At 37.7% G+C, this 18,174-nt stretch overlaps 1 protein-coding gene across 5 annotated transcripts in view; it reads right to left on the bottom strand.

Moving 5' to 3' along the window:
• The window catches only part of DENND4C (DENN domain containing 4C), a 150,744-nt gene that overhangs the window by 70,846 nt on the left and 61,724 nt on the right, over positions 1-18,174 (bottom strand). For all 5 annotated transcript variants that reach the window (XM_084984090.1, XM_084984074.1, XM_084984082.1 and 2 more), the window contains 4 exons: positions 17,676-17,742; positions 15,844-15,902; positions 15,241-15,385; positions 10,726-10,901 (listed from right to left, as the gene is read on the bottom strand). In XM_084984090.1, the coding sequence (XP_084840216.1) occupies positions 10,726-10,901; positions 15,241-15,385; positions 15,844-15,902; positions 17,676-17,742 (447 nt within the window). The remainder of the gene's footprint in view (positions 1-10,725; positions 10,902-15,240; positions 15,386-15,843; positions 15,903-17,675; positions 17,743-18,174) is intronic.

Raw genomic sequence — 18,174 nt, forward strand, 5'->3', positions numbered from 1 at the left:
ACCACATGATTCTACAATCCCATTCCTGGGTATATATCTGGAAAAAATTATAATTAAAAAAAAATACACATACCACAATGTTCACTGCAATACTATTTACAATAGTTGAAGACATGGAAGCAACCTAAATGATCGTCAACAGATAAATGGATAAAGAAGATGTGGCATATGTATGTGTGTGTGTATATACATATATATATACATATATAAACTTATTACCAAATGGGAAAGTGTGTTGGGGTGGAGGATAAATGAGCAGGTTGGGATTAACATATATACACTGCTATATTTAAAAGAGATAACCAAAAAGGACCCATTGTATAGCACTGGGAACTATATTCAACATTTTGTAATAACTGATAAGAGAAAAAAAATCTGACTAAGAATATATATATATAACTGAATCACTATGCTGTACACATGAAATTAACACAACATTGTGCATCAATTATATGTTAATAAAAAATAGTGCTATATGACACTGATACCAAGTTTAGCTAAATTAAAGATCTAAATGAGGGAGTTCCCGTCGTGGTGCAGCGGTTAACAAATCCGACTAGGAACCATGAGGTTGCAGGTTTAATCCCTGGCCTTTCTCAGTGGGTTAAGGATCCAGCGTTGCCGTGAGCTGTGGTGTAGGTCACAGACGTGTCTTGGATCCCGCATTGCTGTTGCTCAGGCGTAGGCTGACAGCTACAGCTCCGATTCAACCCCTAGCCTGGGAATATCCATATGCCGCGGGAGCGGCCCAAGAAATGGCAAAAAGACCAAAAAAAAAAAAAAAAAAAAAGATCTAAGTGAAAAAGCCAAAACCTTATAACTTTAAGAATTTCCAGGGAGGCACAATCCTTAAGGCCTGCTATGGCCCCCTTTGCCTGGTGAGGCAATAAAGCTATCTTTTTCCTCCTTTACACCCACCCCTCCAAAAAAAAGAATATCCAGGACAGGGAGTTCCCATTGTGGCTCAGTAGAAACAAATCTGACTAGTATCCATGAGGAGGCAGGTTTAATTCCTGGGCTCGCTCAGTGGATTAAGGATACAGCACTGCCATGAGCTGTGGTCTAGGTCACAAATGTGGGTCGGATCGTGCGTTGCTGTGGCTGTGGTGTAGGCTGGTGGCTACAGCTCCAATTCGACCCTAGCCTGGGAACCCCCATATGTCAGGTGTGTGGCACTAAAAAAAAAAAAAAAAAAAAAAAGTATATCCAGGATAATATTTCATGACCTCAAGGCATAGGATTTCATGTACAAGAACCAAAAATGGCAATCCATAAAGAGAAACCAATAAATTTAATCAATCGATATACACTTCTGTTTATCAAAAGACACAGCAGAATGCAAATACAGGTCACTGTGTGCGACAAGCTATTTGTAATGTATATAACAGACTAAGAATTAATTCCAGATTGTATGAAGAACCTATACAAATCAAAAGAAAAAGACAACCAAACAGGAAAATGCACCAAAAAAGGAGGGAAAAACCAAAAGCCAAAAACAAATTAAAATACCTCATTAGCTACTACTCAGGGAAATATGAGTTAATGTGACAGTGAGATCCCATTGTCATCAAATTAGCAAAAATTTTATAGCCTGATCATAACAAGGATAATTATGAAACAAAGAGAACTTTCATTTGCTGGTGAAGAGGGGAAAGAGTAATATGGCACTAGCTATGTCTACCAACCAGCATTAGCTCTTCCAGGTATATGCTTAAGAGGAATTTTTATTCATGTACTCAAAGAAATATGCCTAAAAACGATCAAAGCAGTTCTGTTCATGTCTGCAAAAATCTAACCAAAATCTAAATATCCATCAACACTGATAAACAATGAAAACAAAGTAAAGCTACATGTATCAACAAGGATGAACCTCATAGAGAATGCTGAGTAAAAAAGCAACTCACAGAAAACTACACAAACATAAAAATTTTTAAAGCATGCAAAACAAAATATAATTTTTTAAAACAAAATATAATTTATACTAATGCACATATATGTTTCTGAAACACATGGAAAAGATAAAAACCAAATTCGAGATAATGGTTAAATTAACTAAGAGCAAGAAACATTGCAGAGTTCCAAGGGTTTCAAATTTATTGGTAATATTCAATTTCTTAATCTGGGTGATAGGTTCATGCAAGTTATTTACGTTATTCTCTACAATTCTTGGGTATCTCTATAATTCTTGGGTATCTAGAACATTTCATAATTCTGTAAGTACAATTCATCAAAGATTTCAAAGATATTTTAGAAATTATTTAAATTTAAATTGGGCAAAATTCAGAATCCCCAATGGAATAGTAAACAAAATGAGGTAAACATCTGACTTACCTTATAATCATTTCCAAAAGCACCACAATGTATAAAACCTTGAAATAACTGTTTTTCAGGGATCATTAGTGAAAAACAAAATGTGTGCTACCATAAATGCTTAGCTCTTGCAAGCAGTTCACTATTTCTAGGCTATAGGTAAATCTAAATATACATTGCAGAGAGCAATCAAGATGGTAGTCTAAGAGGACACGGACCATACTTCCCCCCATGAACACATCAAAAATACATCTACATGAGAAACAATTCTCACAAAAAACTAACGGAAAATTGGCACAAGGACTATACAACAAAGTCTGTAAGAAACAAAGATATACACGGGAGGAAAGAAAAGTGATTAGGTTGGGACTTGTGTCCCTAGGAGGGGACCCTGAGGAAAAGGGAGAATAAACAGGAGGATACTCGCCCAGGGGATTAAGCAGTGAGAGCCATAGACGGGGCACCCCAGTCCTGGAATCCTGTGGGGGAGATGAGCCCCCTTGGCTGGTTGGAAGACCACTGGGACTAACAGGAGGCAAAAAGGAAAAATTTTTTAAATGAAAACAGAAGTTTCCTGGTGGCTGAGTGGGTTAAGGGTCCAGCATTGTTACTAATGTGGCTCAGGTCACTGCTGTGGTACAGGCTTGATTCCTGGCCCAGAAACTTCCACATGCCACAGTGTGGCCAACAGAAAAAGAAAATAGTTTAGGAAATCTCTGTAATAACATTATACCAACATTCACATTATAGTGGCCCCAGGAGAGAGAGAAGGGGATCAAAAATGTACTTGAGGAAATTATGCCTGAACACTTCCCAAACTTGAGGTAAAGAAAGCACAGGGTATCTCAAAGAAGATGAACCTAAACAGACCCACATCATAATTAAAATGGCAAAAGTTAAAAGGCAGCAAGAGAAAAACAAAGAGTCATATACAAAGAACCCCTACAAGGCTATCAGCTGATTTCCTTGCAGAAACTTTGCAGGCCAGAAGGGAGAGTAACAATGATATACTCAAAGTGCTGAACAGAAAAATCAGCAATGTAGGATAGGAAGATTATCATTTAGAATAAAAAATAAAGAATTTCCCTGTGTAGCACAGGTAACTATATGCAATCTCTTGAGACAGAACCTGATGGAAGATAGTATGAGAAAATGTATGTGTGTGTGCCTGGGTCAATCTGCTGTACAGCAAAAATTGGCACATTATAAATCAACTATACTCTACTTAAAAAAAAAAAAATAACTTCTCAAACAAGCAAAAATTAAGAGAGTTCATCAATATTAAACCCACTCTAAAAGAAATGTGAAAGGTCTAAGTGAACAAAAATTCAAGAATCTTTGAGTTCCCATCTTGGTGTAGCAGAAACGAGTCCAACTAGGAACCTTGAGGTTGCAGGTTCAATCCCTGGCCTCACTCAGTGGGTTTAGCATCCAACATTGCCGTGAGCTGTGGTGTAGGTCACAGAAGTGGCTCGGATCTGACGTTGCTGTGGCTCTGGTGTAGACTGGTGGCTACAGCTCCAATTAGACCCCTAGCCTGGGAACCTCCACATGCTGCGGGTGTGGCCCAAGAAAGGACAAAAAAAAAAAAAAAAGTAAGAATCTATAGGAAAGGGAAAATCCCACTAGGAAAGGCAAATGCATAGTAAGAGCTGATGATCAACCACTTAAATAAACCATTACCAAGATTAAAAGACAAAACATTGTAAAAGTAACTATAATTACAACAAACAGGTTTTGTTTGTTTGTTTTGCTTTTTAGGGCGGCACTAGTGGCATGGGGAGGTTCCTGGCTAGGGGTTGAATTGGAGTTACAGCTGCTGGCCTATGCCACAGCCACAGCAATGCGGGATCCAAGACATGTCTGCGACCTATACCACAGCTCACAGCAACACCAGATCCCTAAACCACTCAGTGAGGCCAGGGACCAAACCCGCAGCATCAGTCGGATTTGTTTATGCTGTGCCACAACAGGAACTCCACAGTGAACAGTTAAAAGATAAACATGAAGGAGTTCCCTTTGGGGCTCAGTGGTAACAAACCTGACTAGTATCCATGAGGATGCGGACTGGATCCCTGGCGTTGCTCAATGGGTTAAGGATCCAGCATTGCCATGATCTATAGGGTAGATGGCAGATGTGGCTCGGGTTTGGTGCTGCTGTATCTGTAGCGTAGGCCAGCAGCTACACTTCCAATTTGACCCCAGCCTAGGAACTTCCATATGTTGTGAGTGCAGCCCTAGAAAGCCAAAAAATAAATAAATAAACAGGAAGATGTAAAATAGGACATCAAAAACACGAAATGTAGGAGAAGGGGGTAAAAAATATAGATCTTTTAGAATATGCCTGAACTTAAATGACTACCAGTTTAAAAAAGTAGATATAGTTATAGGTCAATGATATATGAACATCATGTTAACCACAATCAAAAACCTGTAATAGTTACACAGAAACTAAAAAGAAAAGAACAAATGCATACTACTGAAGAAAATCATCAAACCACAAGGGAAAAAACAAAAAGAAGAAATAACAGAGTAGAAGTACGAAACAAATGGAAAACAAGCAATATAATGGGAGTAAGTACATACATATCCAATCATTTTTTTTTTTTTAAGGCCACACCTGCAGCATATGGAAGCTCCCGGGCTAGGGGTGAAATTGGAGCTACAGCTGCTGGCCTACGCCATAGCCAGAGCAACACCAGATCTGAGCCACATTTGCGACCTACACCACAGCTCACAGAAACACTGGATCCTTAACCCACTGAGCAAGGTCAGGTATCAAACCCGCATCCTCATAGATACTAGTGAGGGTCTTAACCTGCTGAGCCACAATAGGAAGTCCCAATAATTACTTTAAATGTCAACGAACTAAATGCTCCAATCAAAAGATATAGGGTAGCTGACTCAATTAAAAAACAAGACCCTTCTAGATGTTATCCACAGGAGACTCACTTCAGAACTAAGGAAACAAAAAGACTGAGAGTGAAAGGATGGGAAAATATATTTCATGCAAACAGAAATGATAAGAAAGTAGCAACAGCAATACTTCTATCTGAAAATCAACTTTAAAACAAAGGCTGTAACAAAAGACAAAGAAGGGCACTTTATGATGATAAAAAGATCAAGACGAGAAAAAGATATACTCAACAGATATGAACTCAATATATGAGCACCTAAACGTATAAAGCAAATAATCATACACAAAGGGAGAAACTAACAATAATACAATGATAGTAGGGTACTTTAACACCCCATTTACATCAATGGAGAGTCAGTACTGTAATAGCAGGAGTTCCCTGGTGGCTCAGCAGGTTAAGGATCTAGCATTGTCACTGCTGTGATTCCAATCCAATCCCTGGCCTGCAAACTTCCGCATGCCATGTGCACAACAACAACAACAAAAGGTATAAATTTTGGCATTCCTTTGTGATTCAATGGGTTAAGGATGTGGTGTTGTTAGTTCAGTGGCTCAGGTCACTGCTGTGGAGTGGGTTTGATCCCTAGCCCGAGAACTTCCACATGCTACAGCTGTAGCCAACCCCCCCCCAAATAAATAAATAAATAAATAAATAAACAAAAATAACCCAATAGCTGTCTAAAATGACACAACAGACCAGCAGACTTAATAGATACCTACAGGACACTACGTTCGAAACCAACGGAACACACACTCTTTTTAAGTGCATGTGGAATGACCTCCAGGAGAGATAACATACTAGGTCACAAAACAAGTCTCAACAAATTTAAAATGACAGAAATTATTATATGAAGTATTTTTTTCCCACCACAATGGTACGAAATAGGAATGCACTAAACAAAGTAAACAGAAAAGGAACAAACACATGTTTACATGGAAGGTTAAACAACACACTACTAAAAAACCTCAAGAAGTCAATGAAGAAATCAAAGAAGAAATCAAAAATGAAATAAATAAATAATAATAATAAAATAATAATTAATAATAATATAAATACTGATAATAAATAATAATTAATAATAAATAAATAAAAATAAGTGAAAATGGAAATCAAAGAAGAAATAAAAAATAAATGAAAATGGAAATACTAGATTCCAAAATGTATAGGATGCAGCAAAAGCAGTAAATTTATAGCAATACAGGCCTTCCTTAAGAAACAAAAATTGGAGTTCCCGTCGTGGCGCAGTGGTTAACGAATCCCACTAGGAACCATGAGGTTGCGGGTTCGGTCCCTGCCCTCGCTCAGCGGGTTAACGATCTGACGTTGCCGTGAGCTGTGGTGTAGGTTGCAGGCGCGGCTCGGATCCCACGTTGCTGTGGCTTTGGCGTAGGCCGGTGGCTACAGCTCCAATTCAACCCCTAGCCTGGGAACCTCCATATGCCGCGGGAGCGGCCCAAGAAATAGCAACAACAACAGCAGCAAAAGACAAAAGACAAAAAAAAAAAAAAAAAAAAAAGAAAGAAACAAAAATTGCAAATAGACAATATAACCGGAGTTCCCATTGTGGCACAGTGGTTAACGAATCCGACTAGGAGCCATGAGGTTGTGGGTTCGATTCCTGGCCTTGCTCAGTGGGTTAAGGATCCAGTGTTGCTATGGACTGTGGTGTAGGTTGCAGACATGGCTAGGATCCTGTGTTGCTGTGGTTTTGGCGTAGGCTGGTGGCTACAGCTCTGATTAGACCCCTAGCCTGGGAACTGCCATATGCCATGGGAAGCGGCCCTAGAAAACGCAAAAAGACAAAACAAACAAACAACAAAAAAAAAAACAATATAACCTACCACTTAAAAGAACTGGGAAGAACAAAGCCCAAAGTCAGGTGAAGGAGGGAAATAATAGATATCAGAGGGAAAATAAATAAGAAAGAGAGTAAAAAACTACAATAAAGATCAATGAGGAGTTTCCATTGTGGCTCAGCAGATTACAAACCCAACACTGTCTCTCTGAGGATGAGGGTTTGATCCCTGGCCTCCCTCAGTGGGTTAAGGACCCAGCATTGCCGCAAACTGTGGGGCAGGTTGCACATGTGGCTTGGATCTGGTGTTGCCATGGCTGTGGCATAGGTCTGCAGCTGCAGCTCCAATTCAACCCCTAGTCTAGGAACTTCCATATGTTGCAGGCACAGCCACAGACAGAAAAGAAAAGATCATCAATACCAAGAGCTGGTATTTTGAAAAAATAAACAAAATTGACAAATGTCTTGCCAGGCTCACTGAGAAGAAAAAAGAAGACCCAAACTAACAAAATAAGAAATAAAAGAGGAGGAAATAACAATAAATACCACAGAAACACAAAAAACTGTAAGAAAATACTAAGAACACTTTATGCCAACAAATTAGGCAACCTATACCTGTAATTTAAAAAACAAACAAACTCCCAGCAAACAAAAGTCCAGACCAGATGGTTTCACAGTGAAATTCTATCAGTCATATACAGAAAAAGAGGATGAAACACACTCAAATTCATTTTACAAGACTACCATTACTCTGATACCAAAACCAAAGACACTACAAAAAAAGAAAATTACAGGCTAGTATCTTTGACGAATATAGACACAAAAATGTCAAAATATCAGTAAACTGAATCCAATAATACATAAAAAGGATCATCGCCAAGATCAATGGACTTATTCCAGCAACACAAAGATGGTTTAACATAACACAAATCCATCAATGTGATATACCACCTTAACAAAAGACAAAAACCACATGATCATCTCAATAGGCACTGTAAAAGCAACTGATAAAATTCAACATCCATTTATCATAAAAACTATAGTCAAAGTGGGTACACAGGGAATATACCTCAACATAATAATGGCCATATATGACAAACTCACCACTAACATCATACTCAAAGGTGAAAAGTGAAAGCCTTCCCATTAAATTAAGGAATAAGACAAGGATGTCCACTTTCATCGCTTCTACTCAACACAGCATTGGAAGTCCCAGCCACAGTAATCAGACAAGAAAAAGATATAAAAGTATCCAAATTGGAAGGGAAGAAGTCAAACTGTCACTATTTACAGATAACATGACACTTTTTATATAGAGAACCCTGAAGTCTTCACACAAAAACTATTAGAACTAACAAAGGAATTCAGTAAGGCTGCAGGATACAAGATGAATACACAGAAATCTGTTTCTTCTCTATACACAAATAATGAACTCTCATACAGTAAAAAAAAAATAAATAAAAATCCCATTTAAAATTACATCATAAAAGAATAAAATACCTAGAAATAAACTTAACCAAGAAGGTGAAAGATCTATATACCCTGAACTGATGAAGGAAACTGAAGACGATACAAAGAAATGGAAAGATATCCCATACTCTTGTGAGCCACACGGGAAGTCCAGGATATCCCATACTCTTCTTGGAGAGAATTGATATTGTTAAAATGGCCATACTACCCAAAGCAATCTACAGATTTAACACTATCTCCATCAAAATACCCATGACATTTTTCACAAAACTAGAAAAAATAATTCTAAAATTCACAAAGAACCACAAAGGACCCCAAATTGCCAAAGCAATCCTGAGAAAAAAGAACAAAGCTGGAAGTATCACCATCCAGACTTCAGGCTATACTACAAAGTTACAATAATCAAAACAGCATGGTACTGACACAAAAACAGACACATCCATGTCAAAAGAGAGCCCAGAGGGAGTTTTCTTTGTAGCTCAGTGGTTAAAGAACTCAACCAGGTTCTATGAAAATGTGGGTTTGATCAGTGGGTTAAGGATCCGGTGTTCCATGAGCTGTGGTGTAGACTGCAGACGTGTCTCAGATCCTGCATTGCTGTGCCTGTGGTGTAGACCAGCAGCTGTAGCTCCAATTTGACCCCTAGCCTGGGAATTTCCATATGCCACAGGCGCAGCTCTAAAAAAAAAAGAGAGAGAAAGAGCCCAGAAATAAACTCATGCACCTACAGTCAATCTACCACAAAGCACGCAAGAACATAAAATGGAAAAAAAACAACCTTTTCAGCAAGTGGTGCTGGGAAAACCAGACAGCTACAGGTAAAATAATGAGATCAGAACACTCTCTCACACCACATACAAAAATAAACTGAACCTAAAACCAATATAAGACTCCACAAAAAAAGAAAGCAAGACACTGACATAAATCATAGCAGCATTTTTTGATCTATCTCCTAGGCAAAATAAATAAAAGCAAAAGTAAACAAAAGGGACCAAATTAAACTTAAAAGCTTTTGCACAGCAAAGGAAACCATCCATAAAATGAAAGGACAACCTATGAAATGGCAGCAAATATTTGCAAATGATGCAACCAACAAGAAGTTACTATCCAAAACATATAAAGGGCTTATACAACTCAATATCAAAAAAATCAAACAATCCAAACAAATCTGACTAGGAACCATGAGGTGTGGGTTGGATTCCGGCCCCGCTCAGTGGGTTAACGATCCGGCGTTGCCGTGAGCTGTGGTGTAGGTTGCAGGCGCGGCTCGAATCCCGCGTTGCTGTGGCTCTGGCGTAGGCCGGTGGCTACAGCTCCGATTCAACCCCTAGCCTGGGAACCTCCATGTGCCGCAGGAGCGGCCCAAGAAATAGCAAAAAGACAAAAAGACAAAAAAAAAAAAAAAAAAAAAACCACTTGCTAAGACAAAGAGGCAATCAAAGTGTCCATCAATAGATGAATAAATAAAGATATGGTATCTATCTATACACATATACGTGTGTGTGAGTATATATCTATAAATGTATGTATATGAATGTATGTACACATATACATAAACAGAATATTATTTGATCATAAAAAAGGAATTAAATCCTGCCATTATACTGCTGTCAAGATATGAATTTTACCAAGATTATACATAAATATTAAAAATCAGTCATAGTTCATATTTGCTATAAACTACATTGTAAGTGACTAAACTCGAACAGGTAAACCCATTTTTTAAAAGCTTACACACAGATTTTGAATTAAACCTAGATAACATCTCATCTCTTGAGCTCTGAAAGCAATGTATAACCTTTACCTTATTTTTTATTTTATGTATTTAGTTAGTTTTTGGCTGCACCTGCAGCATGTCTAAGTTCCCGAGCCAGAGATCAAACCCTTGCCACAGCAGTGACAATGCTGGATCCTTAACCCACTGCACTAAAAGAGAACTCCTGTAACCTTTTTTTTAAAAAAAAAAAAATCCATAAACTCTTCCAATAAACGTAAATATCTCCTAATGTTAACATTATTGTCCATTATAAACTATTATAATATCGAACACATTCTTTTTCAAACCGCACAGCATTCCAGAATTCGGATACTTGCCCTGGTTGACAATCATTATATTAAAGACAGAGACTTATTAACAACTTTGAAAAGTAGTAATTTCTAGATGCTTTTAAGAGCCATAACTACATGTGGCAAAAACTATAAATGGAGATAATATAAAAAGAATCAACTTACACATACAACATGTTTGTATCCAAGTCAATGCAAACAACATCCTGTGGTGGGTCATGAAGATCAAAATACCTTGAGTCAACTCCAACTATAAATGGTAAAGGTGCACTAAGCACTGCCGCCAGTGAAAGAGGACAAAGGGGAATATATGGGCATTGCCACTGAAATGGAAAGATCATCTGGGAAAAAATTTTAAAAAATTAACCAAATTTTAATTTGCAGTAAGAATTATGTAATTAACTAATATTACTGAAGAATACCATTTAAAAGCCGTTAAGTCTAGTTTCTTTTAAACTTTATTCCAAAAACTAAATGACTATAAAACACTACTAAGAAATATTATGAACTAATGTTATTAAAATCTTCAAGCATGACAATAAAAATGCTAACAGCTCTTTGCATGTCAATCCTTCTAATGCCTATAGAAAATCCATACTCCCATTTTATGGAGAAAATCAGAGAGAAAATTGCCCAAAATATTATATAAAACAAACTCATGTTATTTATTAACTCTTACGCATTTCATCTCTTATTAATTTTCAAAATAACTTCTGACTAAAATCCAACTAAGAGCACCAAGAACTAGAAAAAATTTAAATGACTCTATTGGGAATAGTAATAGTCAGTAATAGTCATGGTTAACAGAAAATTTTAACAAAAAAATTTCCTAACTGCCCAAATAATATATGACCAACTTCATGAAATTTGATGTCTTCAAATATTAATCAATATAAAACATAACCTCAACAATGTTTACAGCTTTGACTTGATAAAGCTCTACCTTAATTGTATCAATGTGGTCTTTTAAAAGAAAAAAAGTTCTGATAAGTAAAAAAAAGATTAAAATTTTAATTTTAATAACCAGCTAATACTAAAATTTTAATCACTGATAATAAAAATTCTTCCTCTACTATAAAAATCCTTGCTATCTTTCAAGGTCTAGTTCAATTCTTTTTTTTTGGGGGGGGTGGGAGTTGGCAGGGGCCACCTCATGGCATATGGCGTTCTAGGAGAGATCAGATCCCAGCCACAGGCCAGATCCTTAACCCACTGTGTTGAGCCAGGGATCAAAGCTGCATCTCAGAGCTCCCAAGACACCAGAAATCCCACTGAGCCATAGAGGGAACTCCAAGGTCTAGTTTTCTAGTATTCCTACCTTACTCATCATCATTCACTTCAAATAACTGCCTATGGCATTTACAACCCCTGCCAGTTATTCCAAATGGTTACACAGAATTAGAATCCTGCCTGCAATCATTTTTTCACTTATGTCATATTAGAGCACTTAATACATACCAAGAACTATTCTAGATGAGGGGGCTATAACAGTAAGTAAAAAAAAGATCCCTAACCTTCATGAAGTTTACAGTGTAGTGAAAGCATCAACAAACTTTTTCTGTAAAAGATAGGAAATATTTTGTTCCTTGCAAGCAACACTGTCTCTATCACAAATACTTAACTGTCTTCATATATGAAAACAGTCATAGACAGTATGTAAATAAATGTCCTATGTGCCAATAAAACTTTATTTACAAAAAAAAAAAAGTGGCAGCCAGGATTTGACTCACAGGCTATAGTTAGCCAACACCTGATCTAGCAGGAAGGGACAGGAAATAAAAAGAAGACATAGTAAATAACATAAATATATAACATGTAAGAAAGTGCTAACTGCTATGAAAAAACAGAGAAAGTAAAGCCAAATAAAGAGGATTAGAGGAGTTCCCGTCATGGCTCAGCACAAACAAATCTGACTAGTATCCATGAGGACACAGGTTCAATCCCTGGCCTCACTCAGTGGGTTAAGGATCTGGCATCGCCATAAGCTGTGGTGTAGGTCACAGACGCAGCTTGTATCTGGTGTTGCTGTGGCTGTGGTATAGGCCAGCAGCTACAGCTCCAATTCGACCCCTAGTCCGGGAGTCTCCATATGCCGAAGGTGTGGCCCTAAAAAGACACCAAAAAAAAAGAAAGAAAAAAAAAAGCCAAAGAAAGAAAATGACACTGAGAGGAAACCTGAAGGAGAGGGATTTGGTCCAGGGGATCTCTAGGAGAAGAATGCTTTGAAGAAAAGGAACAGCTAGAGCAAAGGCCTTAAAGTGTAAGGCCTGCCTAATATGTTCCAGAAGTAGCAAGTAAGCCAGTGTGGCTCGAGCAGAGGGAAGGGAAGAGAAAGAGAAGAGAAGGAGAAAAGAGATCAGAGAGGAGAAGGACAGAACTACTCACAAAGGATGTTATAAAGACTTCAGATTTCCTCTAGTGAAAACTATCTTCCACTCAACAAAAGGTACACTATATCTTCAAATTAAGAAATTTCAGAATAAAACTATAGGACAGCAAAACATGACACCCTTGTCTTCACTGCTGACTTTTGCAGCACACCTTAAATAGGGTCAATTTTACAAAAATACTCATTGATTCCATCAATTTTTCCTATGGTACTCCATTAACTCTTCAATATTCTTTGACATTCAAATCATTCTCCTATTGAGAAATTTATCCTGTCACCATTCTTTTCTTTTCTTTTTTCTTTTTTTTTTTTTTTTTGTCTTTTGTCTTTTTTAGAGCCGCACCCACAACATACGGAAGTTCCCAGGCTAGGGGGTCTAATCGGAGCTGTTGCCACCAGCCTATGCCAGGGCCATATCAACACATCTGCAACCTACACCACAGCTCATGGCAAGGCTGGATTCTTAACCCACTGAGCAAGGCCAGGGATGAAACCTGCAATCTCATGGTTCCTAGTCAGATTTGTTTCCACTGTGCCATTACAGGAACTCCACCATTCTTTTCAATTTCCTCCTCTTTTAATGGGAAACTGCCTTATTATCAAATACTCATTTATCCATAGTTTTGTAAGCAATTCAGGCAGTTTTCCAACATTAGTTATATAAATTTCATGGGATCCTACATATTTTAGTAAGATTTCCAATTTCATGTTTTAGGATACTGGGCCACAAATATTCAGACAGAGGGGCATGGATAAACACCAAAGGAAGGAATATTTGTGTGGGAACTATCTAAAATTAGTCAGTTCATTAACAAATATTTTCATGTTATAACAACTTCTGCTTTCACATGCAACTTGGAAAATTACTATATAATCAGGATATCTGTGCCCCCCCCCACCCTGCCCCCAAACCATCTCAAATGGTTCTTACTTTTCTGGCAGCATTTCTCTGGCCAGATTATGATCTTGGAGACATATCCCATTTGTGGATCTAACAAGTATTTATTAAATGTTTATTCTAGGAGTTCCCGTCGTGGCGCAGTGGTTAACGAATCCGACTAGGAACCATGAGGTTGTGGGTTTGGTCCCTGCCCTTGCTCAGTGGGTTAACAATCCGGTGTTGCTATGAGCTGTGGTGTAGGTTGCAGACGCGGCTCGGATCCCGCGTTGCTGTGGCTCTGGCGTAGGCCAGTGGCTGCAGCTCCGATTCAACCCCTAGCCTGGGAACCTCCAAATGCCGTGGGAGCGGCCCAAGAAATAGCAAAAAAAGACCAAAAAAAAAAAAAAAAAAGTTTATTCTATGCTATCTAACAGTGAAAAAGTGTTGAAGACACAGGAGTAAAAAAAAGACCCAGATCCTTACTTCCAATAGAGTAAAATGGGGAAGGGAAGAGAGGAGAGACAAGCATTTTAAAAACAAATAATGGAAAATAGGGCTAGAGAAATGGAACATCCAAAATTCTTTACTATCAACTATAAAGCTCTACATGATCACACAACTTTCTAATTGCAATGGGAAGCCATCAAAAGGCTTTAAACAGGAGAGGACTTGATTTAACTTTTATTTATGATTTATAAAATAGCTATGCATTTGTATATTACTGAATTTCACAAGTACCTAGATTTTCCTTTATGTTGCTGGCTCACAGTGATTCAAAATTAAAGTTTGGAAAAATCAGTCATGTAATTCATGTGCATAGGATTTTAAGCCAGGAGTTCCTGTGTAGCTCAGCAGTTAACAGACCTGACTACATCCATGAGGATGTGGGTTCGATCCCTGACCTCACTTGGTGGGTTAAGAATCCGGCACTGCGGTGAGCTGTGGTGTAGGTCACAGACTCGGCTCATATTCCACATTGCTGTGGCTGTGGCGTAAACCAGAAGCTACAGCTCCAGTTCAACCCTTAGCCTAGGAACCTCCATATTTAGGGTGAGTGCGCTCCCCCCCCCCAAAAAAAAAAACTTTAGGGCAGCTGAAGCTGACCAGAGCTTCTCATTTACTACAATAAGCATCATTCACGAGTTCTATTATTATGTGATCATATAGATTCTCTGAGGACTCTAAAATATAAAAAATTAGAAGTTGAAATTTTCTCTCAAATATAAATCACTTTTTCTTTATATTTAGTATTTCTCTTTGCCACAGTATTACATTTATGTTAAACCTTTAGTGGTAATTTCAAAAGTTGCTTTCGTTGAAGGAAATTTCAATGAAATTGCAGAGAAAAATTTCGCTAGAGTAAAAATTTTTTGCCAACAATTCTATTCTAAAAATAAAATTCTATACTTACAGCTACAACAGCTTCAGCTACTCCAGTCAACACAGCTGGCCTAAGAGAATGCAGCAAAATCTTACTCTCAAGTAAAACAAAGAGCAGTAGTGTTGCACAATTCTCAGGACCCAGATTCATTAACAAGGTGCTAAAGTTGGCTCCACTAGAAAAAGAGAAAAAAAAGTGACTATGAACTATTTTGCCAAAACGTGTTAAGATTTGCTTATTAAATTATTTATATTAATAAATTAAAAATCTAATATTAATTTCCTATCCTGATTTATTTATCACCAAAAAAAGTAGCAAATTTAATGAGACAGTAAAACAGAATGATTCAAACTCATCCTTTGGTAACAAAGAGGCATTTATCAGGAAAGATTTTCCTAAAGAACAACCACTTGAGCTGAGCTCAAAAGAAAGGAAGGTACTCCCTACATCCAAACTTACAACTTTCTTTTTAAGTGTTTCATTTTTTAAACACTCCAGCTATCAAGTTAGAAACATTAATGCTATCCTTACATAGTTTGCAAAAATCACAACTTTATTATCCTAACCCTTAAAGCATTTTAAAGCATTCTGCTCCAAATGAGTAAATACATTATTTTTGATAGCATTATTTACCTTAGGGGTAAAGGCGTAGAAACTGGCTGTGATAATATTAATGCATCATGGACCGATAGCTTAAAAAAAATGGAAAAAAAAAAAGATAAATTAAACAAGCCAATTTTGAAACCAAAATATTTAAATCAAAGGTAAAATGGAAAATAGTTTAATATGAAGACTAATACAGTTTTGGAAACAAGACTTAAATATAAACAAGAACTACAGTTTTTATTAAATGGTTAATTTAGACAGGTGTTTAAAAATTATGGAATAGGAGTTGCCACTGTGGCTGAGTGGTAACGAACCCAACTAGTATCCATGAGGATGCAGGTTCGATCCCTGGCTTGCTCAGTAAGTTAATGATCCAGCATTACCGTGAGTTGTGGCGTTGGTCACAGACGCAGCTTGGATCCCGCATTGCTTTGGTTATGGCACAGACCAGAAACTACATCTCTTACTTAGCCCCCAGCCTGGGAATCCCCATGTGCCGTAGGTGAGGGCCTACAAAGCAAAAAGTAAATATTAAATTAAAAATAATTGAAAATTGGAGTTCCCGTCGTGGAACAGTGGTTAACAAATCCGACTAGGAACCATGAGGTGGCGGGTTCGGTCCCTGGCCTTGCTCAATAGGTTAAGGATCCCGTGTTGCCATGATCTGTGGTGTAGGTTGCAGACGCAGCTCGGATCCTGCGTTGCTGTGGCTCTGGCGTAGGCCGGTGGCTACAGCTCCGATTGGACCCCTAGCCTGGGAACCTCTATGTGCTGCAGGAGCGGCGCTAGAAAAGGCAAAAAGACAAAAAAAAAAAAAAAAAAAAAAAAAATTGAAAGTTAAAATATAGGGAATAATTGCTTTTTAATTTGTTTATTTTTACTTTAAAAAAATTTTTTTTATGGCTGTACCTACCATGTATGCAAGTTCCTGGGCCAGGGAATGAATCTGAGCTGCAGCTGTGACAGTGACAGGTTCTTTAGCCCACTGCGCTGGGCTGGGGATTGAACCCTCGCCTCTGCAGCCACCCAAGCCACTGCAGTCGGATTCTTAACCCATTGTACCACAGCGGGAACGCCAATAATTACTTTCTAAAAGCCTCAAATTGTTTACTCTTTATTTGGCAACTGCTTAATATGTATCAGTACTTGCTGAACTGAAATAGACTCACGATTAACAATATTTGACTCACACATATAATGTTTTAACCATCTCAGAAAAAAATCAATGCTATTCAAAGTGCCAGTCTACAAACAGTTATTGGGCTTATAAATAGAAAGCGAACCACTTAGAAACTTTTATGGCAATCTAACACTGCTCTCATACCCTAGTACATGATTAGTGAACTCATGCCTTTGGGCAGGGTACAGACCTGTTCATATCTATACTGATCTCACATGGTAAGGTGCTTTAGTCACAAGCTGTATACTTACATGAGTCTGCCATTAATAGGAAATAAAAAGCGCATGGTTCTTTGACAGTTTAAGGAGCACCATTATAGACCATTTCTGCCCTCCAATCATAACCCACTTCACATTTAATATTTATTAGTCATTCCGATATTAAAAACAAGCCCATAACATAATTCTAAGTTTTACATTTTTAAATCAGCTAAACAAAGGCCACGTGTGAACCAATGATGATGTCATGAACGAAGTATTACAATTATTCCAATTCTGCACACCCAAAATTCACAAAACCAGTTCAAAACAATATTCATTAAAGATATAAAATACAGGAAATTCAAGGATTTGATGGACATGTACTGCTCTGCCTCAAACACAAAGGGCCAAAAAATCCCTACTCCAATGCCTGGAATGAATACACGGCACTCCCCTCAAACATACTATTTTCTGATTACCTGTACCAGGATTCTTGGTCTTTGTGGTGAAGGAAAAGGGATGTTTTGCATAAAATGTGAAATGTGCCTGGAAGAAATTTTTGAAATAAAGACAATTACTTTTCTAAAATGCTTAATAGATTCCAATCATATAACATGAAAGCTGAAACCATATTTCCATACCAAATTTTGCTAAGTTTATGCACAGTACTTTACCACTTTTTAAAGTTGATTTCTGAGCAGCATTACTTTAAAACCTACAGGTAACTGGCCCCTTCTTATTCGCTAATAAGTATGCTTCACTGATATTCTTTCTGCTATAATGTGAAATTTTGGAAAATCTATGTTTTAGCACAGTGTAATAAATTTCCATGAAGCTTTTACCTGGTTAGTAGGGTATATTACCAAGTTATTTACAATAGTAAACAAAAGTCAACGTGCCACTAGAAGTCAGAAAATATGTGAGGTTTTTTTGGCCATGCCTGCAGCATGCAGAATTTCCTAGGCCAGGGGTCAAACC

This window comes from Sus scrofa, chromosome 1, assembly GCF_054392235.1.
Source record: "Sus scrofa isolate SSC_HxYL_T2T_F1_AM1 chromosome 1, Sscrofa_HxYL_maternal_Yorkshire_Landrace_v2.0, whole genome shotgun sequence".
NCBI lineage: Eukaryota > Metazoa > Chordata > Mammalia > Artiodactyla > Suidae > Sus > Sus scrofa.